This window comes from Sorex araneus, chromosome 10, assembly GCF_027595985.1.
Source record: "Sorex araneus isolate mSorAra2 chromosome 10, mSorAra2.pri, whole genome shotgun sequence".
NCBI classification, from domain to species: Eukaryota; Metazoa; Chordata; class Mammalia; order Eulipotyphla; family Soricidae; genus Sorex; species Sorex araneus.
Genome location: NC_073311.1, coordinates 375741 through 403051, shown reverse-complemented (window position 1 = coordinate 403051; position 27311 = coordinate 375741). Strand labels below are relative to the sequence as shown.

Here is a 27311-nt window from a genome sequence, read left to right as displayed (position 1 = left end):
CTACAGCAATTCTTGGGAAAAAGAACATGGGAAGCATCACCTTCCCCAGCTTCAAACTGTACTATGAAGCAGTGGTGATTAAAACAGCATGGTACTGGAATAAAAACAGACCCGAAGACCAATGAAATAGGGTTGAATATCCTGACACACACCCTGTAATATATGATCATTTAATCTTTGATAAGGGAGCAAGAAATGTGAAGTGGAGCAAAGAAAGCTTCTTTAACAAGTCATGCTGGCAAAATTAGACAGCTACATGCAAAATATGGACTCAGACCTCTAACTAACGCCATGCACAAAAATCAGATCAAAATGACCTCAACATCAGAACTGAATCCATAAGGTACATGAAAGAAAAGGAAGGCTTCACGATATTGAAGCTAAAGGCATCTTCAAAGATGAAAGGCCAATGACCAAGCAAGTAGAAGCAAAGATAGAACAAATGGGGCTACGTTAAACTAAGAACCTTCTGCAACATCAAAAGAAAGTGACCAAATACAAAGACAGCCTTCGGAATGGGAAAGGATATTCACCCCAAACCCTTCTGATTAGGGGTTAATATCAAAGATATACAAGGCACTGGCTGAACTTTACAAGAAAAAAGCATACAAAAAATGGAGAGAAGAAATGAACAAAATCTTTCTCAAAAAAGAAATACAAATGGCCAAAAGGCGCATAAAAAAAAAAGCTCTTCATGACTCATCATCAGGGAGATGCAAATCAAAACAATGGGACTCTCACTCATTGTTGGTGGAAATGCCGACTGGTCCAGCCTTTCTGGACAACAGTATAGACATTCCTCAAAAAACTAGAAATTGAGCTCACATATGACCCAGCAATACCACTTCTGGAAATATACCCTGGTGGCTCAAAAACACACAGTAGAAACACCATCTGCACCTGTATATTCATTGCAGCAGTAGTCACAATAACCAGAATCCGGAAACAGCCTGACTATCCCAGAAGAGATGAATGGATAAAGAAACTATGGCACATCTACATAACAGAACACTACTCAGCTGTTAGGAAAAATGAAGTCAAGAAATTTGCCTATAAATGGATGAACTTGGAGAGTATCATGCTGAGTGAAATGAATCAGAAAGCAAGGGACTGACACAGAATGACTGCATTCATTTATGGTATAGTTGAAGACATATCCATGGCTAGGGAAAACAGGGTCAAGGAGGACTGGTCAATGGCTGGAATCAACCACACTGTGTATGGGGCAGTGGGTAGGTAAGATAGAGAAGGGAGCAGGATGACAATAATAGCTGGAAATGATCATTCTGGACAAGTACTGAGGGTTTAAAGTAGGTAAAGGGATATACTGGATAACCTTTCAGTATCTATACTGCCAACCACAATGCCCAAAAGGGAGGTGGGAGAGAGAGAGAGAGAGAGATGGAAAGGAGAGAGGGAGGGAGGTAAGAAAGGAAGGGAGAAAGGAAGGGAGAGAGGGAGATGGGGGGGGGGAGAGAGATGCTGGCCATACATGTAGGCTGGGGAGGGGGAGGTAATGGGAAAGAAAGTGGTGCTGGGAAATGTACACTGGTGAAGGGATGGCTGTTGGAACACTGGATGACTGAAATAAAATTCTGAACAACTTTGTAAAAATCTATCTTACAGTGATTCAATAATAAAATCTTAAAAAAAATTGTTCCCAAACTTTCATGGTCTATCATGCTTCTTTCAAAATCTCTCAGTAGCCCCTGGCAATCTACCTTTTTCCTTTTTAAAAGTTTTTTGGCCACACTCTTCAGTGTTCAAGATTACTCCTAGCTCTGCACTCAAGGGATCACTTCTGGAGATGCTCAGAGGGACTATATGGGACACTGGGGATTGAACCCAGGTTAGCGGCATGCAAGGCAAATACACTACCAGCTGCAAACCAGTGTGTTTGGCCCTGGCCCTGAAATTTATTCCTGAAGTTTACAAAGTACCCCCAGTTGAACTGGAAACCATGACCACTGGCACTGAATTCCAAACTCACCAACAGCACTACCATGTTCTCTCCCATCTCAAGGGTAACAGGGAGAACTGTCTGCCCAAGGAAGAGGACTGCTAGAAGTTTCCACCCTAACATATGACTCTACTAGCTTTTAGTTAGAGACTCTAGTACACGCAGCCAGTACTTGAATCTTGTGGCGGGGGCTGGCGTCTCTACAAGGCTCTCATTCTCATTTTTGCTTTCTCTGAATATAGTTTCGCTTGCACTGATTAACTACTCCGAGATTTGTTTCCAGTGGTACAGACAAGAACCACCAAAGACCACCAGAACAAAGATGGGGTCTGTTGGGGTAGGGTTAGGTGAGGGTGGGGTGGGTGGGAATCCACACCCAGACACAGATTATGGTGACAGTGACACATGTGGACTCAAATGGATGCCCCCACCCTGACTCACTCATCTGATGGGAAACAGAAGTGGAGATGAGAAAAACACATTTTCTAGTTGATCATTTATTTTTTTTATTAGTGAATCACCGTGAGGTATAGTTACAGACTTACAACTTTTCATGCTTGTGTTTCAGTCATACAATGCTCGAGTACCCATCCCTCCATCAGTGCCCATTCTCCAATACCGATGATCCCAGTATCGCTCCCACCCCCCCATCCCATCCCCCCTACCCCACTCCACCTCTGTGGCAGGGCATTTACTTTTGTTCTCTCTCTCCTTTTGGGTGTTGCGGTTTGCAATAGAGGTATTGAGAGGCCATTGTGTTTGATCCATAGTCCACTTTCAGCACGCAATTGATAATTTCTTTAATTATACAAAAGTATACTGCTTTAAGTGATCTAACCTGATATGTACTATGAGACATGTAACACTGAACGATGCTGAATGTGACAACCCATCATTGTACACTTTGAGGGATATTCTATACAGATTCTAGAGACATTCAATCAAAATACAGATTTTTTTTAAACTTTTTTTTTCTGTTTCTTTTTGGGTCACACCCAGTGATGCTCAGGGGTTACTCCTGGCTCTGGACTCAGGAATTACCCCTGGCGGTGCTCAGGGGACCATATCGGATGCTGGGAATCGAACTCGGGTCAGCTGCGTGCAAGGCAAATGCCCTACCCGCTGTGCTATCACTCCAGCCTCTCAAAATACAGGTTTGACAGAAGGTAAATATATAAACTGGGAACACCTAACAAATAGCTGTGAAAAAAATAATAACCACAATGTACTTTCTTTTGATGCTGTTATATTCATTTAAGAAGCTGGTCAGACTGGAGATTACATTGATTACAGACTGGAGAAGGTCACAAGAGACAGTGAAGGTAATTTTTTATTGATAAAGGGATCTGTACAACAAGAAGAACTTTAAATACTAAATATATATGCACTTAGTGAGGGACCAGCAAAGTACTTAAAGCAACTACTCATAGACTTGAAGAAAGACATCGATAACAACACAATACTAGTGGGAGACTTCAATACCACCTTTTGACAGATCAACCAGACTCAAGCTTAGCAAGGACATACTTCATCTGAGGAAGAAATGGAAGAAAGGGACTTAGTGGATATATACACAGGACACTTCATCCTCAAAAAAGCTGAATACACATTCTTCTCAAGTGTGCATGGAACATTCTCCAAGATAGACTACATGCTGAGCCACAAAACATACCTCCATCAAATTAAGAAGTTAGAGATTGTATCAACGATCTTCTCAGACCACGATGCGCTGAAATTAGAAATAAATCACATACACAAACAGAAAATGAAATCAAACACCTGGAAATTAAACAGCTCACTATTGGACAATGAGTGGCTTAGAAAAGAAATCAAAGAGGAAGTCAAAAGATTCCTGGAAATGAATGAAAATGATGACATGAGTTACCAAAACTTATGGGACACAGCAAAAGCTGTGTTAAGAGGAAAGTTTACAGCTCTACAAGCATTCCTCAGGAAAAAGGAGCAAGCCCACATAAGTAACCTAACCTCATAGCTTAAGAGCTTGGAGAATGACCAACAAAAGTAGCCCAATCTGAATAGGAGGAAGGAAATAATAAAACACAGAGCAGAAATTAATCACATGGAAACCCAAAAAACAATCCTAAAGATCAATGAAACCAAGAGCTGGTTCTTTGAGAAAATAAACAAGATCAATAAACCTCTAGCAAGACTCAAAAAAAGGGAGAGAGAAAACCCTAATAAACTGAATCAGTAATGAAAACGGGGACATTACAACAGAAACTATAGAAATTCAAAGGATTCTCGAAGATTACTTTGAGAAGCTTTATGCCACGAAACACGAAAACCTCGAGGAAATGGATAAATTCCTAGATTCCTATAGCCTCCCAAGGCTGAACCAAGAAGACCTGGAATACCTGAACAGACCTATCACCATCAAGGAAATTGAAACGGTAATAAAAAGTCTCCCCAAGCACAAAAGTCCTGGCCCAGATGGATTCACTAGTGAATTCTTCCAAATCTTCAAAGAGGATTTACTCCCAATCCTCTTTAAGCTTTTCCAGGAAATTGAAGTATCAAAAATACTTCCAAACAGTTTCTATGAAGCAAATATCACCCCGATACCAAAAGCAGACAAAGATATCACAAAGAAAGAGAATTACAGACCGATATCCCTGATGAACACAGACGCAAAGATCTTCAACAAAATATTAGTAGTAGAATCCAACAACTCATCAAAAAGATCATACACCATGACCAAGTAGGATTCATCCCAGGGATTCAAGGATGGTTTAATATCCGGAAGTCAACATAATTCATCCTATCAATAAAAGAATTAATAAAAACCATATGATCATGTCAACAGATGCAGAAAAAGCATTTGACAAGATCCAGCACCCATTTATGATGAAAACTCTGAGCAAAATGGGCATTGAAGGAACTTTCCTCAGTGTAGTCAAAGCCCGAAGGAACTTTCCTCAGTCAAAGCCATCTACCATAAGCCCACGGCAAGTATAATTCTCAATGGGTCAAAACTAAAAGCCTTCCTTCTAAGATTGGACACAAGGCAAGGTTGCCTGCTTTCACCACTCCTATTCAACATAGTACTGGAAGTCCTGGACATAGCAGTTAGGTAAGAAAAAGATATCAAGGGCATACAGATAGGAAAGGAAGAGGTTAAATTATCACTATTGCAGACAATGATACTACACTTGGAAAACCCTAAAGACTCTACAGAAAAGCTCTTAGAAACAAAAGGTTGATATAGTAAAGTGGCAGGCTACAAAATCAACACCCAAAAGTCCATGGCTTTCTTATATACAAATATTGAAAGAGAAGAAAGAGACATTAAAAAAACAATCCCATTTACAATAGTACCTCAGAAAATCAAGTACCTTGGAATCAGCTCCACCAAAGAGATGAAGGACCTATACAAGGAAAATTACAAAACACTACTTCAAGAAATAAAAGAGGACACTAGGAAATGGAGACACATCCCCTGCTCATGGATAGGGAGAAGTAACACTATCAAAATGTCAATACTGCCCAAAGCACTATACAAATTTAATGCAGTCTCTATCAGGATACCCATGACATTTTTCAAAGAAATAGACAAAACACTCCTGAAATTTATATGGAACAACAAACCCCCACGAATAGCTAAAGCAATCCTTGGAAAAAAGAAGATGGGTGGCGTCACCTTCCCCAACTTCAAACTCTACTACAAAGCAGTAGTAATTAAAATAGCATGGTATTGGGCTAAAAACAGACCTGCAGAACAATGGAACAGAGCTGAATATCCTGTCACAGACCCCCAAATATATGGCCACTTAATCTTTGACAAAGGAGCAAGTGGAACAAGGAAAGCCTCTTCAACAAGTGGTGCTAGAAAAACTGGATAGGTACCTGCAAAAAAATGAACTCTGACCTCTGTCTAATGCCAGGCACAAGAGTCCGATCAAAGTGGATTAAAGACCTCAATATCAGGCATGAATCTATAAGGTACATTTTGACATTGAAGCTAAAAGTATATTCAAGGATGAAACAGCAATGACCATGTAAGTGGAAGCAAACATAAACAAATGGAACTACATCAAACTAAGAAGCTTCTGCACTTCAAAAGAAACAGTGACCAAAATACAGAAAGAACCCACAGAATGGGAAAGAATATTTACCCAATACCCATCTGATAAGGGATTAATACCAGGCTACACTAGACACTAGTAAAATTGTATAATAAAAAACCTTCAACCCCATCAAAAAATGGGGAGAATGAACAGAAGTTTCCTCAAAAAAGAAATACAAATGGCCAAAAGGCACATGAAAAAATGCTCCACATTGCTAGTCATCAGGGAGATGCAAATCAAAACAACAATGAGACAACAATCTTACACCACAGAGACTGAGACACATTCAAAAGAACAAAAGCAACCAGTGCTGGCGTGGATGTGAGGAAAAAGGGACGCTCCTTCACTGTTGGTGGGAATGCTGACCAGTCCAGCCTTTCTGGGAAACAATATGGACAGATTTTCAAACACTAGAAATTGAGCTTCCAATTGACCCCGCAATACCACTTCCGGGAATATATCCAGAGGATGTAAAAGAGCACAATAGAAATGACATCTGTACTTATATATTCATTGCAGCACTGTTCACAATATCCCAAATCTGGAAACAACCTGAGTGCCCTAAAACAGATGATTGGTTAAAGATACTTTGGCACATCTACAAAATGGAATACTATGCAACTGTTAGGAGAGATGAAGTTCTGAATTTTGCTTATCAATGGAGAGACATGGAGAGTATCATGCTAAGTGAAATGAGTCAGAAAGAGAGATAGACATAGAAGGACTGCACTCATTTGTGGAGTATAGAATAACATCACATGAGGTTAACACCCAAGGACAGTACTACTTCAAGGGCCAGGATGATTGCCCCATAGCTGGAAGACTGTTTCATGAGTGGAGGGGAGAAGGCAGATAGAATAGAGAAGGGATCACTAAGAAAATGATGGCTGGAGGAATCAGTCGGGATGGGAGATAATGGACCAAACATGATGACCTCTCAGTGTCTGTGTTGCAAGCCATAATGCCCAAAAATAGAGAGAGTATGGGGAACATTATTGTCTGCCATGGAGGCAGAAGGAGGGTGGGAAAGGGGGGGTATACCGGGGATATTGGTGGTGGGGAATGTGCAGTGGTGGAGGGATGGGTGTTTGATCATTGTGAGATTGTAAGTCAAACATGAAAGCTTGTAACTATCTCACAGTGATTCATTAAAATAAAAAAAAATAAATAAAAAAAGAAAGAAAAAAAGAAGCTGGTCTACCCTTAAACATGCTTTACAACACCACTGTTTTTCTAAGAAAGATGAAAAAATTTCTTTTTCCAGTTTTGGCAATGCTGAAGACAGAATCCAGGGCTCCACATACAGGAGGTGTGGCTCAATCAACACAACCACTGGGCTGAAATCCTGGTCTAGAAAGGTTTCTTTGGTGAGAAACACAAAAATTCCCAAATTAAACATTTGGATAAGGGAGAGCACACCTGAGGCTCACTATCAGCAGCAACGTGAACAGACGGTCTGGTTAGCAGTGCAGAGGGCGAGGTGGAGGCCCCCCCCAAAAGAACAACAATAACGAAAAACCAAAATTCAAAACGGTAACTCCCAAAAGAAGGCTGAATGCTGACCATTTCATTTCATTTCCTTCTGAGATCACAGTGGTATTGTGGAATTCAGTAGAGACGACTTCACAGCACTCAATGTCACCGGATTCTATTGCTTAGTATGATTATTATTATCACATTAAAACAAGTTAAGAGCACACACAGTCAACAAGCCAAGAGCACTGGAGTTAGAAAATCTTTTGTGTTATGCTTATGTTTTTGTCAGGTGACTGCCGCAGGCTCCGTGCTAGGACCTGCCGCAGCAGCCTGTTCCAGTCCTGTGGTGCCAGGGGCCTCGAGGGCCATACTCAATAATGCTTTTCCCAGGCTCAGAGTTAGAAAATCTTCAATCTTATCCTAGAGAAATCACCTACTAATATGTAAGCATGCCGTCTAAATCTAAGATTATACCCACTGACTAGCAGGCTATATGATGAAACAAGATTATATATATTAAAAAACCACCTTGGGGTTCTGAGTACAGTGGGTAGGGCACTTACCTTCCATGGAGGCAACCCTGGTTTAATCCCCCATTCACCAGCCAGGCTGGGTTAGAGCCCCAGAACTGAATATGCCTTCCTGAGTCTGACAGGAAGTAATTCCTGAGTACAAAGCCAGGAGTAAACCCTGAGCACAGCCAAGTACTGCTTAAAAACAAACAAAAAAACCTTTATAAATTGTAAAACATTGTATCTACTTTAGTAAATAATATTAACTAAAAAATTAAAATTAGTAATGGCATTTTTCCAGAGAAAAAACTAATTCCAATGTTAAAGTTCATTTTTTATTTTTTAAATTGAATAGCCATAAGATACAGAATTACAGAACTGATCATGGTTGGGCTTCAGCCATCGTCAGCCAGTGTTCCAACACCCCTCCTCCACCAGTGCCCCCAGTTTCCCTCTTGCTACCCTCCCCACAGCCTGTTTCTCTGGTGGCCTCTCGCCCTCCCCAGTTCCCTTTGGGGCGCTATGGTTTGCAATACAGATTGAAGTCAACTTTTTTACTAAGTAGCCTATTTCTACAAATGAACAAGTAAGAATAAAACTGCTTTTGTTATGTTTAAATTATGCTTAGAGGCTGAAGTAATTAAAAGACTAATTCTAAGTTATTTAGGGCCTAAGAGCAGCAACTTATGATAATTGTAAGAGTAAGAACTTTTCCAATTTCACTTATTAAAAATGAAGCAAATAAGTATTCAAATCAACATGATACTCAAGAAAATAACTGCCTTCTAATGAACAGTGCAGTCACATCATAAACCCAGGTGGAAGCACTGTGGGATGACCTTCGGGGCTAAGGCTCACCAAGTGCTGTGGGCTCCGGGAGTGGTCTTCTCCGGGAGCTCGTGGCCGAGAACGAGTAGTATGGTGTCCCAGGTTTTCCCGAAGAAGAAAGTTGTGCCGGGCTTCCAAGCCCCAGATCTTGTCTCAGGAGACTAGACTGTGAAAACAAGTCCAAGGAACCAAGTTACCTTCCCATTGAGACAGATAAAACCTGAAAATTCGATCATTTAATTATTTATAATACTTTAAGTCATGCTGTAAACTTAAGAAGCATCAGTACTTATAAACCTATTTTTTTCTATTACTTTCTAGTAACTATAGATCCATACAATCTTAGATTAGAAGGCACTTTATTTATTTATTTATTTTTGCTTTTTTTTTTTTTTTTTTTTGGTCACACCCAGCGATGCTCAGGGGTTATTCCTGGCTTTGCACTCAGGAATTACTCCTGGCAGTGCTTGGGGGACCATATGGGATGCCGGGGATTGAACCCGGGTCGGCCGCGTGCAAGGCAAACACCCTCCCCGCTGTGCTATCGCTCCGGTCCCAGAAGGCACTTTAGATACTACGAGATTCTACCTTTTATTAATCGTTGGTTTTTTTTTTTTTTGGCTTTCTGGGTCACACCTGGCGATGCACAGGGGTTACTCCTGGCTCTGCACTCAGGAATTACCACTGGCGGTGCTCAGGGGACCATATGGGATGCTGGGAATCGAACTCGGGTCGGCCGGGTGCAAGGCAAACGCCCTACCCACTGTACTATTGCTCTAGCCCCTAATGGTTACTTTTGAAAAATGGCCATTTTTGAATGTTTTATGACCACCCAACACATTTAATTATGGTTAGCTGCCACTGTTTAAGGAATGCTTCTTCCCCACCCCATCTCCTCCCTCCCTCCCTCCCTCTCTCCCTTCTTTCTATCACACCTTTAATGCTCAGCATTTTCTCCTGGCTCTATGCTCAGGAATCATGCCTGCATGTCTCCAGAGACAATACGGGGTGCTGGAGACAGAGTAGGCCCAGCTGCATGCAAAGAAAGTGTAGGACCAGGTGCCAATATTTTTAAGACTAGCTGTTCCTGCTCTCTTCAATGGTGTCTCAATGGTCTTTTTTCAAGAGAGAGGAGAGAGAGGAGAGAGAGAGAGAGAGAGAGCACTTGCATGGATCCAAAGAGACAAAGTACAGCAGGCTGCCTCACATGCAGCCAAACTGGATTTGATCCCTGTCTCCCAAACACTGTCAGGAATGATCCCGGAGAGCAAAGCCAGGAGTAAGCCCCAAGTACCACCAGGTGTGGGTCAAAACCAAATGAAATCTCCCAAAAAAACCAACAAAAAGAAAGTTATTTTCAACTTACTTAATCTGTATAATGACAAGGCAAAGTACATGCAGTAGAGGTGACTTCTTTTAACTCTCAGGAGATATCATTTTTTTTTTTTTTTTTTTTGCTTTTTGGGTCACACCCAGCGATGCTCAGGGGTCACTCCTCGCTCTGCACTCAGGAATTACCCCTGGTCGTGCTCAGGGGATGCTGGGAATCAAACTCGGGTCAGCCACGTGCAAGGCAAACGCCCTACCTGCTGTGCTATCGCTCCAGCCCCAGGAGATGTCATTTTATCCTGCTAACTAAAATGAGTTGGATGCTATAAGAAAATTTAAGGTTTTCTCCTCAAGTACTTGATACTCTAAGAATTAAAGTCAATTAAACTAGTGGAAAATATGACATTAAGAAATCAAAGGCGAAATCATATACACCTAAAGTTTTGATATTCCATTACATAAGACATTATCTTTGCTTTTACTGAGTTTTCAAACATTTTGTTTTGAAATATACAAAATAAATATTTATTTTACTAAAATAAAATTACATACCACTTATGTTATTGATTTGTGTCTGCCTAAAACAAATGAGCAGCACTATTGATTACCACTGACCTTGTCCTGGAGGTATCTCAGACAAAAAGAAAATACACGTACAGCCCAGAGGACACAGACCCAGGCATGGCAGTTTCCTCTGCAAGCCGTCTTATTTAAGGAGGAATTAATATTCTAAATGACATAGCATTAAATTTCTTACACATGCTTAAAAAAAAATCCGATAGACATGAAAAACCTCATCTGTGAGATATACACCTAGTTATCGAAGAATAATCAATGGAGTGTTATCCCCGAGACAGGAATAGTGCCTACTTTATTGTCACAAAGCCTAGAGTAAGTGTCATTATGAATTACGCATGACAACCTTCAGCCTAGTAATAAAAATCCCCCTTTCCTGATATGGAACTCTTATAATCTAAGTTCTCTTTCCTTCTTTATGTGTTCAAGAAACAGATTTTAAAATGGGAACTTGAATAAGCGGTTTGTTATATACCTTCATAGTGACACTGACCAAAGGGGAAAAGGAGAGGATAAAGTAGTGGGTTATTAATAAAGCCAATATCCTTCATTAATAACATTTCTGCTCAAATATATTGAAAGGTGCTTTAAATGCAATATTGTAGGAAGGAAGAAAAATATCCTACATAAAAACAGTGCTACTCACAAGCAGCAAGAATTCAGGACCACATTATAATTCAGACAGACAGATAGACACAGACACAGACACACAGACACACACACAGATACAGACACACACACACATGGAGAGGTCTGTGCCATGCCTGGCAATCCTCAGAGGATCAAGCAGTGCGAGGGACTGAACCGGAGCCCTCAGCATGCAAAGCCTGCAGTCAGCTTTCTGAGCTACCTCACAGGCCCTGATATTCTATTTATTTTTTTAAATTGAATCACTGGGAGATACAGATTTTCATGTTCGAGTTTCAGGTTTCAGTCATATAATGATTAAACACCCATCCCTCCACCAGCACACATTCTCTACCACCAATGTCCCCAGTATATCCCCCCACCCCTTTCCCACCCTCCCCCTGACTCTTGGCAGACAGTTTCCCCCATACTCTCTCTACTTTTGGGCATTATGGTTTGCAATACAGGTACTGAGAGGCTATCGTGTTTGGTCCTTTATCTGCTTTCAGCACACATCTCCCATCCTGAGCGACCCCTCCAACCATCATTGTACTGGCAATCCCTTCTCTATCCCAGCTGCTTTCTCCCCAGCTTATGAGACAGGTTTCCAACTATGGGACAATATTCCTTAACCCTTAAAAGTGAGTACGTGAAGGGCCAGACAGACAGCTTGATAGTCTGAGCACATGCAAAACATGCTCTGCATGTTGGAAGCTTAGGTTTTATCCCACATGCCAAGAGCACCAACAGAATGACTCCCAAGAATGTGGGTTGTGGATCCAAAATAAACCCCAAAACCAGAGTAACCAAAATCTTGATAAACTTAACTTGCTTCCTTACAATTGCTTTATGCCATTAAATAACTTGGCCGAAACACTATTAAAATAAACTTTGGTACTTATTCCTAACTTCAAATTAGAGATCGAAATGATCTTGTGTACAAAAATTAGTCTTATTTTATGAAAAAATCTGAAACATCATCATATCACTGTTATCATTTTATTCACAGACAAAGAAGGAGATTGGAGAGATAGTATAGAGGTCACACCATACTGGCAATGGTATGGTCCCTAGCACAGGACACAGTGCTGCAGCACTCAGAGAGGCTTGTGATGTCTGAGCACAGAGTCAGGAGTAAGTCCTGAACACGGCTGTGTGAATGACCCACCAACCTCTCCCACCCACTGTCCACAAAAAAAGAGAAAGATGGAAAGTATATAACATTACTGTCATCTATTTTAAAACCTTAAATTATTTAAGATAAATTCATGAACCCTCTACTCTGCATATTTCACAAAGTTCCTTAGTTGTATGCTTATCTTATATATAGTCATGAAACAGTATGAAGTTTTGATATATAAAGGCAAGTGGCTGATCCCAGATTTATTCTTTTGATATGAGTGTTCTTATTAAGTCAAAAATATAAATTAATCATGATAAAAAAGAATACATAAACTGTTAAACATCTTAGCTGAATTCATTATCTACACTATGCACTTCTTTTGTCACCGAGAGTTGAAAAAACAAAATGGTCCTGAGAACAAATCCGTTAGAATCAGTACAGTATTACATCTGCAAGTGTTCTTTGTAACATAGAAAAATGGTACAGTTTAATGCTAGTTCATCTGAAGTTTCAGAAATTACAAGAGGAAAACAAGAGTGAAAAAGACCTCTTACCCCAATTCACAATCAGATCAAATTCTCAGGAGGGAAGGGGAACTCAGCACAAAATATTAAGTGATGGTTTTAAAAATATATGGGTCTTTGGTTACTTTTCTACATGTTATCAAAGAGACTGAAAAATTAGAATTTGGCAAACAGACATGTTACAATAATTTTGCTATGATGCAAAGTTATTTGCATTGAGATTACAAGAATATGTCAGAAATTATCAGCATGTTGCTAAAGAATTCTATCCTGAGAATCTCATTAGATAGTGATGCAAACTACAGTTGTTATCATTCTGAGAACAAAGAGATCCTGAATGAGTAATCAATAGCAACTGGCAGAAAATGAGACATTAATTATGATCTTCTCTAGTGTTTAGTCTAAGACAAGATTTCATTAAATGCTTTGTGCAATCGGAATAGTTTCAAGTCATTACCAACACTCTGGACAACATATTAATTGAGGGGTGGGGGTGGTACAGACAGGGAAACAAAGTAAAAGAAAACCTGAGATGATTCTATCCCTTTCCTGAGTCAACAAAAAACATACTAACCAACTGTTATGCTTGTTCTTTTACAAGTCACAAATTTTATACTTTAAACAAATTTTAAACTTTAAGCATCTGTTCAAATGAACTGAACAATCATTTTCTATACTTAAAACTGTTGTGCAGACTTGAGAAGATAATGACAGTCATCCATTAAACACATCTGACCAATGCAATCAGCCCAATTTCTCTGACTTGAAAAGAGGGTAAAAAAGAAATCAAACTGGGGCTGGAGTGGTAGCACAGCGGGTAGGGCGTTTGCTTTGCATGTGGCTGACCTGGTGAACAATTCCCAGCATCCCATATAGTCCCCGAGCACTGCCAGGAGTAATTACTGATTGCACGAGCCAGTAACCCCTGTGCATCGCTGGGTGTGACCCAAAAAGCGCACGCGCGCACACACACACACACACACACACACACACACACACACACACACACACACACACCAAACAAAAGAAATCAAACTGCTTACATGCTACTGGACTGGAGTGATAGCACAGCGGGTAGGGTAGGGCGTTTGCCTTGCAAGTGGCTGACGCAGGTTCGATTCATTTGTCCCTCTTAGAGAGCCTGGCAAGCTGCCGAGAGTATACCGCCCGCACAGCAGAGCCTGGCAAGCTACCCGTGGCATATTCGATATGCCAAAACCAGTAACAGCAAGTATCACAATGGAGATGTTACTGGTGCCCGCTTGAGCAAATTGGTGAACAATGGGACGACAGTACTACATGTTACTAAAGAGAAAACTACGGTAATCTGGGTTATGTAAGTTTTCTAATCTCTTAAAGTTCTCAGTAGCAGAAATAATTTTTTACCATTTAATATTTAATTCCCACTAGCCCCTCTCTGTGAATTTTTCTGCACTTCTTTGCTCAGTCAGTGAAAGATAACGAAGTGGGCAGGCCTGGACTGTAGATCTGTAACAAAAGATCCCTGGTATTGAAGAGCAAGAACTAAAGGCTATTCTAATATATCGAGTATTTAAATAATCATGAATATGTACTAAGAATACCTTTAGGCTCTCCTAGGTGTTTGTTTTTTAAAAATAGCTACCCTGCAAAATTCTATAAGGCATTCTTTAAAGTCCTTTTTAAAAAAAGTCACTGTTATGGGAGCCACACCTGTGTTCCGGGGACAAGGACCACACCAAGCAGTGGTGGAAGAGCCACTGGCTGCCTGGCACACGTGAGTCTTCTGCTGTAACACCCTGGACCCCAAGTTCTGGCCTCCAAGTGACACAGACTCCCGTAGTGTCACTCAGAAATCACGCTGAGTGCAGTTGCTCTGAACTGAGAAACTTCCCTGCCCCGAGCATACCCTGGAGCCCTTCTCTGTGAACAGAGAAATCAGCACAGCAGCTAGGCGGCCTGTCCCGCAAGAGGCCCACCTGGGTCCCTGGCACCCCACATGGTCTCCTAACTCTACATGAGTGATTCCTGAGCACGGCCAGGTGTTGCCCCAAATTAACCAAAGGAATAATAAACAAAAAGAATCAGTTCTGTGAGGTGCTAATCTACAATCAGGGACGAAGATAAATTTCTGGATATGTCATTTTTGGAATCTGGGTTCCAGAAACTCCAGGGTTTGAGGCTCTGCCTGACCTGATCTGAGACACACCGTCCCACGTGCTTCTGAGAAGAATGTCTGATGACAATGGCCCGGCTCTGGGCTCTGCGGTTCTGGGACCCTTAGTGTCGCAACAAGGCCTCCTTTCTCCAGCATAGCCCTCCCTCGTGGACTGCCCCAGGCTGTGACCAAAATGTGCACAAGCCTAGTGTGACCTCTGGTCACCACCACAATGACAATGAAAGAAGTGGGAATTGCTTTTAAAATGGAAAAAATGTAATTTCTCCTATGTTTCTGTGGCATGAGTTATGTAGTTGCAGATATTCGGCAGAGTTCTAATAATCAAAAGCCACCCCTTCTTTAATGCAAGTTTTCCTATCCACTGAATGAATATATCTGTCTCCTTCACAATCCCTCAAATTTTCTAGAGTACAATTAAAAGTAACACAAAACTAAATAACATTAGGTGAACAGTAACATGTAGGATACATTTTCAAACTCTAACACAACAACATCTTTAATATTTTAAACTTTCAGTTTCAGTTTTGAAATTTTCAAGAGAAAACAACACAGAAAATTTTCAAGTACCTGTATGAACTTTCAAGACAAAAAAACCTAGCTATAATCTATGTCTCATATATATCTTGTAACAGAAGAGGGAATTAAAATTGCACACACCAGACACTTCCACTCCCACAAAATTGTTACCTAAATTCAAGTAACGCACCCACAAAGGCCAGCTTACTGTGGAGGCAGCCAGAGGCTTACTAGCCTGGTTAGCAACTCTTTCCTACATCACAGGGTTCAAATTCTTGCACTGCCTACTGCTTGCCTGTCACTACCTATGATCCTTTCACACTCAATCTTATGAATGAGAAGTTTTGTGGACAGCATAAATACTGATCCAAAGCCTGTATTATATTTTAGCCTTCCTTACGCCAACATCTCTTCAATCATCTCATCAAACAATGTATCCTCAAAAGGATGCTTTGGTAACAGGAGACACTCAATTTCTGTCATGTTTTAAGTTCAGTATTCAACTGATATGTTCTATTCCTTTTTGGGTAGTAAGAGGTGGGTGCTGAAGATCTGAGAGCCTCACAAATGTGATGTACGTATTCCTGCCACCACTGAACAGACCTATTCTGACAGCACTGTCCCTCCCAAGTCAGTGCAACTGTGTCTTAGTATTAATGCAACCAATATTTTGACCTTTTTATATCCTAGTTCTTAAGTTATGACTTCAATTTCCTTCATCTGAAAATCAAATCACACGATCTGTCACTTTGTGCACTAATCTTGTCACTATTCAATTCTCTGATCTTCCCACCACTTAAGAGGTTTGAAGTCTGAGATATATTATCCATCCCTGAGGGTCCAGGATCCTAGAATGTCAAGTAAGAGAGCCAACAAGATCTTTCCTAGGCTACTGCAAGGTCCAAATGAAATGTGTACAAGAGGCCCAAAATAAGGCCTGGAACTTGGGCTTGCTATCAACTAATCATTCTAGTACCATCTATCCAATCAACCTGCAGTTCAAACCACTCTCTTGGGCCAAATATGCCATAGGTATCCTTTCTGCATGTAGTCTTCTGAATACTACTAGAACAAAACTGAAACCACATATAAGATCATGTGAGGATGGAGAAATGGCTCAAAGGTTTGGAGCACTTGCAGAAGCTCCAGGGTTGATCCCTAGCACTGGCAGAGCAACTTCTGAGCACTGAGCTGGGAGTAGTCCCCAGGTAGAGCTGAATGTGGCCCAAAATCCATATGGGTTCACGACAATAGCAATTTCTGGTCTCCAATGTCAGATGTGTCATCAGTACCATCTGGAATGCCTTTTATTTGTCACTAGAGAGCTCACAAAAATGAAAGAATACTTTAAATAAGATACAATAGCTCTCCGCTGCTGCACGAGCACAATCCCGGAGGCCAACTGAACTCTTTGGACACGAGCAGCTCGCAAAAATGCCTCCAGACTGTGAACTGAGCCACTGCCCCATGTGGCGCCAGCGGGCAAGGGTTTCTCTCTCCAGGCTTTTTTTTTTTCTTTTAGCTTTTTGGGTCACACCTGGCGATGCACAGGGGTTACTCCTGGCTCTGCACTCAGCAATTACTCCTGGCGGTGCTCAGGGGACCATATGAGATGCTGGAATTTGAACCCGGGTTGGCCGTGTGCAAGGCAAACGCCCTACCCACTGTGCTATCGCTCCAGCCCCTCTCTCTCCAGGCTTTTCCATCTTATGAGCACCACAAAAGGGAAGTAAAAGCTTGCAGTGATGCAATTTCTGGCAGAATTTTCCCTGGACTTTATACAGAAATCCAAAACCGTGCAGCTGCGACAATTGTCAGCAATGTGAAACGGTTCCTGTTTAGCAGGTCTGACTTTGGGGGGGAAAACTCCAAACAATAATAGTGAGTTTTTTTGTTAAAATATTGAAGGTAATCACAGTAGCAGCCATTTGGCTAGACTGTGAACTAAGCTATAGCCCCACGCCAGCTGAGGAGAGGAAATATCCTTCTTTCTTGGTTCTTTTCCCTTTTTGGGGAGAAATGCGGCGTGGTGTCCGCCATATTATGAGGTCTATTAAGCAGGCACAAACTTGGTGGCGAGGGAAGGGGGAAAAAAAAAGAAAAAAATTATGTACTTGGAATAGTGGGATGCTTGGGCAGTCTCGGGCTGGGGCCGATACCAGCGCATGCTCCACCTAGATTCGACCCGGATGGCCACACTTTTGTGCAGCCGCTTTGCTGCTGATCAACCAGAATCCGGAGGCCAACTAGACTACTTTTGGTTGCAGAAACTGCTTGCAGCCATGTCTCTAGACTGTGAACTAAGCCATAGCCCCTCGCTGGCCGAGGATGGGAAATATCCTTCTTTCTCGGTTATTTTTTCCCTTGTTGGGCGGTGTGGTGTCAACCATATTATGAGGACTATTAAGCAAGCACAAACTTGGTGGCACGGGAAGGAGGGGAAAAAAAAAAAGAGTTGGGGCTGGAGTGGTAGCACAGCAGGTAAGGCGTTTGCCTTGCAAGTGGCCGACCCGGGTTTGATTCCCAGCATCCCATATGGTCCCCTGAGCACTGCCAGGGGTGATTCCTGAGTGCAGAGCCAGGAGTAACCCCTGTGCATTGCCGGGTGTGACCCAAAAAAGCAAAAAAAAAAAAAAAAGGGTTATGTACTTGGAACAGCGGGACTTCGTATCTCTTCATTCTTAGTAATGGAAAACTACAACAATAGTGAGTTTTGTGTTGAAATTTGGAATGTAATCAAGGTAAAGAGAAAATAAAGTGAAATTTATCAGTTACGCAGGCGGGGGTGGGAGGTATACTGGGGTTTTTGGTGGTGGAATATGGGCACTGGTAAAGGAATGGGTATTTGAGTATTGTATAACTGAGACATAAGCCTGAGAACTTTGTAACTTTCCACACGGTGATTCAATAGAAAATAAAAAAAATAAATAAGATACAATAAACACTTCAATTATAGAAATCCCTTCTAATTAAGTTTAATTTAAAAAAAACAAACTGGCTAAAGAACTACCTCAGGGGCTGGAGCGACAGTACAGCAGGTAGGGCATTTGCCTTGCATGTGGCCGACCTGGGTTCCATTCCCAGCATCCCATATGGTCCCCTAAGCACTGCCAGGAGTAATTCCTGAGTGCAGAGCCAGGAATAAACCTTGTGCATCATGAGGTGTGACCCAAAAAGCAAAAAAAAAAAAAAGAACTACCTCAAACTGGTACCACATGTCGTCCTCTGAGTTCCACCTGGAGTCACGTCTGAGCACCGAGCCAGGAATAGCTCCTGAGCACCACTGGGGGTGGCCCCCAACCTTCCATGGCCCTCCTCAAACCAAATCATATGTACAGAATTAAGATTATTGAAATAATGAGAAAATGCATTAAATTTTCTATTTTGGTAACTTTTTTTTTTTGCTTTCTTTTTTTTGGGTCACACCTGGCAATGCACAGGTTACTCCTGGCTTTGCACTCAGGAATTACTCCTGGTGGTGCTCAGGGGACCATATGGGATGCTGGGATTCGAACCCAGGTTGGCTGCGTGCAAGGCAAATGCCCTACCCGCTGTAATATCGCTCCAGCCCCAATCTTGGTAACTTTTAAGAACAAATGCTGTGATAAGGTTCAGAATACATCACTTCAACATTTGGTACTCAACATACTTATTCTAAACTAAAAATCTTAAGAAACTGTGAGGAAAGTTATTTTGATCCCTTCACCTACCGAGTACCAATCCTTGTTTCCTTCAAACAGGTCATAAAACCCTCATTTAAAGAGGTACCTTTTCTAAACTAGGAGGAAAGGAGCATTCTTTACTTATTTGTGTTCTATAGGTGTCACCAGGGATTGAACCAAGGGCCTCACAAAAGTAGGTAATTAAGTGCTCTACTGCTAGGCTAGATCTCAAGTCCTTAATATTTCTTCCTCCTAACACCAAAAGCGGATCAGAGACCATAGACCAATACCCCAGATGAACGTTGTTGTGAACTTCCTCAACAAAATCTTAGCAAACCAAATACAATATATCAAAAGGCCATCTATCAATATCAAGTGGGACTCCACATGGGATAAAGGATGGTTCAAAATAAACGAGCCAATGAATGTAATACACCATATCAAGAAAAGATAAGAAAAAATCATATGACCTTATCAACTGATGCAGAGAAAGCTTTTTAAAAGGTTAAATATCCATTCAAAAAAGTTTTTTTTTTTTTTAAATGGGAGGGGAATCCAATTCCTGGTGGCATCTACATGCATTTCTGTTAGTTCCTGCTGTGCCGGAGGATGGAGCCCGGAAAGTCACACATGTAAGATCATATATCCCAGCCAGTAAGCAGCACTCATCTCTAAAGACAAAGTGACACCAAGAATAATCCTGTTTCCCTCAGTTTATTATAACAATTCCATCATCCTTAATCTTTCATACTTTTTGCATGACTTCAAAGGTGATCAGATCCAGCATAAAAGTACACAGGTCTATTTGAGTCTTTATTTCCTTATGTCCTCTGTCCCATAAGGTTTAATGCATGTGTATGCTTTTCTCAGGTTAATCTTAGGCACTGTATTTCTTAGATACAGGTGCTTTTATTTCCCTTTCCCATTCCCTTCCTCCTGTATTTTCTGGGTCACACCTTTTTTGTGATGCTCAGTGGTACAAATGCCTAAGCCACTGCACTCTCTGACCCTTAGCCACAGACTATCACACTGAAGGGGATGCAGCCTTACTACTTTATTTCCTTTTTAACTTTCACTCAGCACTCAGCAGGAATCTCTGGCTGCAAGTGACCAGACTCAGCCCCCCGCACGTCGAGCAGTGGGGCCTGCCCTCAGCTTGCACTGTGCTTGCCCAGCAATAAGCCATCTTTTGGGCCCCAACCTCGGCTGTGTTTGATCCCTGGTGCTTCAAGTGATTTATGACTATGCTATAGCCAGCTTTGTGTGACTATCACAACTTAATGAGCACCACTTGAAGACAGACAAGCACTATGGCCAGGGAAGCACAGCCCCTGGAGAACACCACAGCCAGAATGTGTTCGAGGCAGCAAAGGTAAATGGTGTGACTGCCCTGTGAGAATCTCTGCGAGACCCGATGTGTGACCACAGAGCAAGCCCTATAACTAAGATGTGTGAGCACCACAGTTGTTAAACATGTGTGGCATGGGCGGAATTGGAAAGAGGATTTAAAAAATACACATTGGGCCAGAGTGACAGTACAAGGGTTAAGGCACCTGCCTTGCATGCGTCCAACTCTGGTTTAATTTCCAACACTGCAGATGATGTTCCTGTGAACACCACCAGCAGTGACCCGAGCACGTAGCCGGGCATCATGCCTGAAACACCCACTTCGGGGACTAAAATGTCAGTCACATGTCCCCATCCCATTCCTAAGGAAATAACATGTTTTATTTTAAAACACATTCCCCGAAAGGGTAGAAAGACAGTTCAAGTGATCATGCACATGCGAGCCCTGACTTCCACTTCTGGCACTGAAAGCGCATTCCCAGCCTTCCCACGTCCTGTGGCCTGCAGACTGCTGGGATGGCAACTCTAGAAAACAAACCACCACGTCTTTCCTTTGCCCACTCCCACTTGGCTACTGAGGCAGATACTAAAAATCGTGGTTTGTTAGATTTGGCATAATATCATGGGCATTAACTGGCACAGTACTGGCATGACTAAGAAAGGTCTAAGAACAAAGCACTTCAGTTTCAAAGCCACATTTCTGTTCTCCCCTTTGGAGTGGAGCAAGGGCTAGGCCAGATCCAGTGATGCTCACAGGCTACTCCAGGTGATGCTGGGTGGACCATGTGGCGCTAGAGATAGAATCTGGGTTGTTCCCCTTTCTCCTACGCCTCACCCCCCACCACTCAAAGCAGGCCCTTTAATCCTTTGAACCATCTAGCCCCCCAATAAAGAAATGTCATTTCTTACTCATGCCAGTACTGTGCCAGTTAATGACCATGATATTATGCCAAATCTAATATGCAGGTGGCATAAATTCCAACTTTATTCTTATGTCCTTCACAAGTGCTTTGGGTATTTGGGTCTCCAGCATGTCCAAAAGAAATGTTAAAATTAGCTTGTTAATTCCTGAGCACACACACTGAATCATGATGGGATGTATAATGGGACTGCATTTAGTTTACAGATGAATTTTGAAAAAAGTAGAAGTCTAAGAATCTTAACTCCCTTTTTGAATATGGTTACTGTTCTGAATTTGCTGAGGGTCTTTTCAAAATTATCTAAGCAGTGTTTAGTACTTTTTAGATTAAGTTTCATATGTCTTTTGTGAAAATTTATTCCTAAGGTCCAGAGAGTGGATAAGGTTGCCTTGCATGTAGCAGACCTGAGTTTGATCCTTGGCACCTCTGTGGTTCCCTGAGCACCACCAGGAGTAATCCTTGAAAGCATTTGGAATTCCTTTTCAGTAGAGATGTGGTTATTTACTTACAGAAAGCACTCATGTTTTTTGGGAGAGACAATGGTGGTGAAGGTCACTCTCAGCAGTGCTCAGGGACCATTTCTGACTGTAGAGTGCGAGACAAGTGCTTTATTTCTATACTGTCTCTTTGGTTCCAATGCTCAGATCTTAAGAATACTACTTCATTTTGATAAATGCACAAAAGACATCCTATTATTCCTACTTTCAGAAGCAAACATGATTTCTTTTTATTTAACACAGAATTAATTTTTCTTATCAACATTCATATAAATGAAGTCTATTTGTAGATTTGATCTCCTTTACTTGGTATGGAATACTGAAATTAGATTATTTCAATTTACTGTTGAATAGCATTCACTATGTAAACATCACTTCCCTGTAGAATGGTGAGATCCTGGTGATGAATCCACAATACAGCTCAAGGAGGATTTTAATATACTGAGTTTGTATGCCCTGTTTGGCTAGGGCTTCGATGCCGCTTCAGTCTCAATAGAATCGAAGGCCTTCTTTAAGTTGATGAATGTCAGACATCTTCAATTCTCGCGAAATTTCAATGAGTTTGGTCACTGTGTGGATATAGTCTATCGTGCTGAATCCCCTTCAGAACCCGGCTTGCTCACATGGTTGTCTTTCGTCTAGTGTTTTGCCTATTCTATTCAGGATGACATGAGTGAACAGCTTGTAGACAGACAGCAGGCAGATTGGGCGATAGTTGCCGATGTTGTGGATGTCTCTTTTCTTGTATAACAGAACGGTTCTACTGGTTTTCCACTGAGACAGAACCTTGCATTCAGACAGTAGCGTGTAAAGAGCCGAGCCAGTGTATTGATGAGTACTGGCGGCAGATTATTCAGGTGTTCGGGTCTGACCCTGTCTGGACCAGGTGCTGTACGCGTTTTTATCAACAAAATGGTGTATTGGATTTCAGAAGGGAGGACGTTGGGAATGACATATCCATCCTGCGGAATTTGGTATGTGGGCAGGTGGACATGGCTGTCAAAGAGATCCGAGTAGAAGTCATGAATAATCCTCTCCACTGCCCTTCTGGAAGATGTGACTGATCCTTGGGATGTCATAGGGCAGTCATCTTGGTCTTGTAGTTGGCGAAGGATAGGCAAGAGTTTTGAATACTTTTCCCAGCTTCTGCTGCACTGGCCAACACTGCTGCTCTTCTCTCTTTGAGGTCTTCCTTTATCACATCTCTGCACAGCTTTGTGAGCTTGGACGTTAGCTTGTGGTTGCCTGAGGCTTGTGCCAAACCACGTTGACAAATGAGCTCGAGAGTTTCCGAAGACAGGCGTCTGTTTGTGGCTTTCTCACTCTCGGCATTCTTTGTACAGTCATGAGGTGCTAAACCAGTCGATCATATTCGTCGTCGATGTTGTCAAGGACGGCATCTTCCCACATTGCTGCAATAGTGCCAAAGAGGTCCCAGTGGTGGTCCTTCTGGGAGTTGCCTTCTTAGACTTAAATTTTGCAGACCTTTCTCCCCACTCTGTGAAGTAGATTTGCACGAAGGAGACAGTGGTCTGATCCTGTTTGGAATTTTGGGACAACAAGGACATTGGTCAGGCAAAACCTTCGATTGAATATGATGTGGTCAATTTCATTGTGGAACTGTCCACCAGGAGACACCCATGTCCAGCGTTTAGATTTGGCCTTCTGGAACTGTGAGTTACCATGGATGGTCTTGGTCGACATGATGAATTCAGACAGTCTTTCACCCTGATTGTTCCATTTTAGGCCATGGGTCCCAATGTGAGTTCTTCAGGTGACCTTCTTGGACCTATCTTGGCATTAAAATCACCAACAATGATCTTGTAGAAGGTGTGGTCTTCTTTATAGAACTTCTCCAGTTCCATATAGAACCTCTCAATTTCTTCGTCATCGTAGTTGGAAGTTGGTGTGTAGACAACAAAGATAGAAACTGCAGGAAGTGAGCCACATCTATTTAAGTGTAATTGTCCGATTTAGGTTGTTAGGCATTCGAATCAATCAATGCTCCTGGCCAAGTTCATGTTGACAAGGACACCAACGCCACCGACGCCTCTGTTGTCACATGTTCTGAGGAACAATTCTTCTCCACTGTTGAAAATGGCGTGATGTGACTGATGTCTTCTCGTTTGGTCAGACCAATGGTGTCGTACTTGATCTTCTGCGCTTGCACCATCAGGTCCTTGATGGATGCTTCTGATGCCAGCGTACGTGCATTGAAAGTGCAGACAATCATTTTTGTCTTTCTTCATTTTGGCAGTCTAGTTTGTCCCCAAGATTTTTTCAGCTTCTCCTTGCTCATCTTTCTTAATGCTGCCATATTGGGGGCTCTTTCGGTGTCAGGTAAATGAGGCCAACTGTTGTTACTGTTGTTGGCATATCGAATACGCCATGGGTAGCTTGGTAGGCTCTGCCATGCGGGCGGGATACTCTTGGTAGCTTGTCGGGCTCTCCAAGAGGGACAGAGGCTTTACATCAAAGTAATCATTGATGTAAAGAGAGGGGTGCAGCAGGGTGATACCATTTCACGGAAACTCTTCAGTGCCACCCCCGAGAACATCATGCGACGACTGGAATGGGGAGGAATGGGAGTGAAGACAGATGGTCAGCAATTACACCATCTCCGTTTTGCTGATGACATCGTTCTCATAAAACATTAGCCAAGCGGCACAAATGCTGGCCGACTTCGACCACGAGTGTGGAAAGGTCGGATTGCAGCTGAATCTCATCGTCTCAACAAGACGATGCTCATGAAAAACAAACTAGTCCTTGAAGCTTCATTAGCTCTCAACGGAACGAACATCTCCGAATACAGCAGCTATGTGTACCTGAGTCGAGAAATCAACATGAGGAACGACTTGGTGCCAGAACTGCGCAGGAGGAAGAGAGCAGTGTGGAATGCCTTCAAGAGCGTCGAAGAAGTGGTTAAGAGAACGAAGGACCTCTGACTTAGGCACATCTTTTCGATTCCAGCGTTCTTACTGCACTAACATATGCCTCAGAGACCTGGACCCTACACAAACAGGATGAGAACGCTATTCGGATATCCCAAAGAGGAATCGAAAGAGCTATGCTAAGAGTATCACATCTCACTCAAGTGAGAAAAGGAATCCGGAGTTCTGACCTCCATCGACGGTCAAGAATCATGAACGCTGTCTCATTTGCCCATCTCAAATCAGATGGGCCGGTCATGTAATGCGATTCAGAGATGACCGCTGGACTAGATAGAGCTGTTACCGACTGGATTCCACGGAAAGTCAGAAAACCTCGTGGCCGCCCACCAACTAGATGGTCAGATTTCTTCGTCAAATCTCTAAATGAACGTTTTGAGGCTCTTTGTGTGCCTGGAGCGAGCAGATATCATTGGGCTGCACTGGCACGCAACAGGGACCAATGGAGATGTTACTGGTGCCCGCTCGAGCAAATCGAAGATCAACGCATCAACAAGTGATACAAGTGATGTAAACATACTGTAGCCCATATATCTATTCTCCAGATAATGAATATCTGGGTTGTTTCTCATCTTAGTTGACTGTGACAAGCTGCCAAAAACATTTTGGGGCCGGGGTGGCGGCAGTGATGGTGGTGTTGGGCCACACCTGGTGGTGCTCGGGGCTCACTCCTGGCTCTGCACTCAGGGAGTGTTGGGGAACCACACAGGGCGCGGGGACTGATCCCAGGTTGGCTGTGTCCAGGGAAAGCGCCCAACCTGCTATACTACCACTTCTACTTTAGCGAAAAGCATTTCTGATGAAAATTATTTGGCAAACTATGTTCACTGTTCTTGATTACACTGTGTTACTGAGTCATGGGTAGATGTACATTTAAGCGATTTAAACATATACAAGTCCCTCTAATATATGAGAGTGCAGGTTCTTCTACATCAATGTCAATACCTGATGCTCTCAATCTTTTTTATTTTGTCCATTCCAGCAGATAAGCATTGGCATGTGACTACCCAAAGTGCTACAGAACTTTTTCCTATTCTGTGGCTTCTCTTTTCATTTTCTTTCTTTGCTGGAGTCTCCCCAACCATGCTGGGACTGCCAGGGCACTGGGAGGGCAGCTATCTTGGCACTGGGACATGGTCTGCTAGGAGGCGCTCAGGCACCACCTATCTCTCCAAGCCCACCATTTGGTTGACAAAGACTTCAAACTATGACTTGCTTTCCCATATTTTCCCCTGATGAGAGCTTTATTATTTTACCTCTCATATTTAAGTCCATGGTCCCTCTCAAAATTATATATATGTTTAGTTAAGTTCATTTTGTTTATTTTTTGTTTTTTGGTGATGTTCAAGATCTTGGCTCTGCACTCAGGAATCATCCCATCAATCAAGGAATCAATGAATCAATCAACCATTGGTGGGGCTCTGGGGACCACATGGGATGCTGGGGAATGAACCTGGCTTAGCCATGTGCAAAGCAAGAAGTCTACCCACTGTACTATTGCTCTGGCCCTAGTCAAGTTAATTTTAAAAATTGACAAAACTGATGAATTTTCAGCACCATATATTAAAGAGTAAGAAGAATGGAGCCATAGCACAGCGGGGAGGGCGTTTGTCTTGCAAGCGGTCGACCCAGGTTTGATCCCTCCGTCACTCGTGGAGAGCCCAGCTAGCTACCGTCTGCACAGCAGAGCCTGGCAAGCTACCCGTGGTGTATACGATATGCCAAAAAAACAGTAACAAGTTTCCCAATGGAGATGTTACTGGTGCCCGCTCGAGCAAATCGATGAGCAACGGGAAGACAGTGATGCAGTGATACAGTGATATGATCTCTCAGTACTTAGTTACTGATTTATGGATTTTGGGGAGTACCTGGCAGTACTCTGGAATTACTCCCGACTCTGTGCTCAGGAGACTGTATTCTAGTACTCTGAACTCTCTCCCTGGATCCTGGAGCATATCTGTAAAATTTGCTGAGTAGATATTAAACATGTTTCACCCTCCATGCAAGGAAGAAAAGGTAACTGCAAGGCAATAGCCATACTAATTACCATGATATTTCAACATATGTTTGTCAGATTGAGTTGTATACTTTACCATTAGACACAGATTTTCTTTTTTTATTATAGCCCACCCAATAAAACTGAAAAAATAAAAATAAAAAAACTTGTCAATAAAAAAGGCCCATTTGAAAAGGTGTACAGGATTTAAAAAATTAAAACAGTAT

The 27311-nt window shown here is 42.2% G+C and overlaps 1 protein-coding gene across 6 annotated transcripts in view; it reads right to left on the bottom strand.

The window, feature by feature from the left end:
- The window catches only part of TCF12 (transcription factor 12), a 370531-nt gene that overhangs the window by 80359 nt on the left and 262861 nt on the right, over positions 1 to 27311 (bottom strand). For all 6 annotated transcript variants that reach the window (XM_055118052.1, XM_055118054.1, XM_055118050.1 and 3 more), the window contains exon 7: positions 8892 to 9027. In XM_055118052.1, the coding sequence (XP_054974027.1) occupies positions 8892 to 9027 (136 nt within the window). The remainder of the gene's footprint in view (positions 1 to 8891; positions 9028 to 27311) is intronic.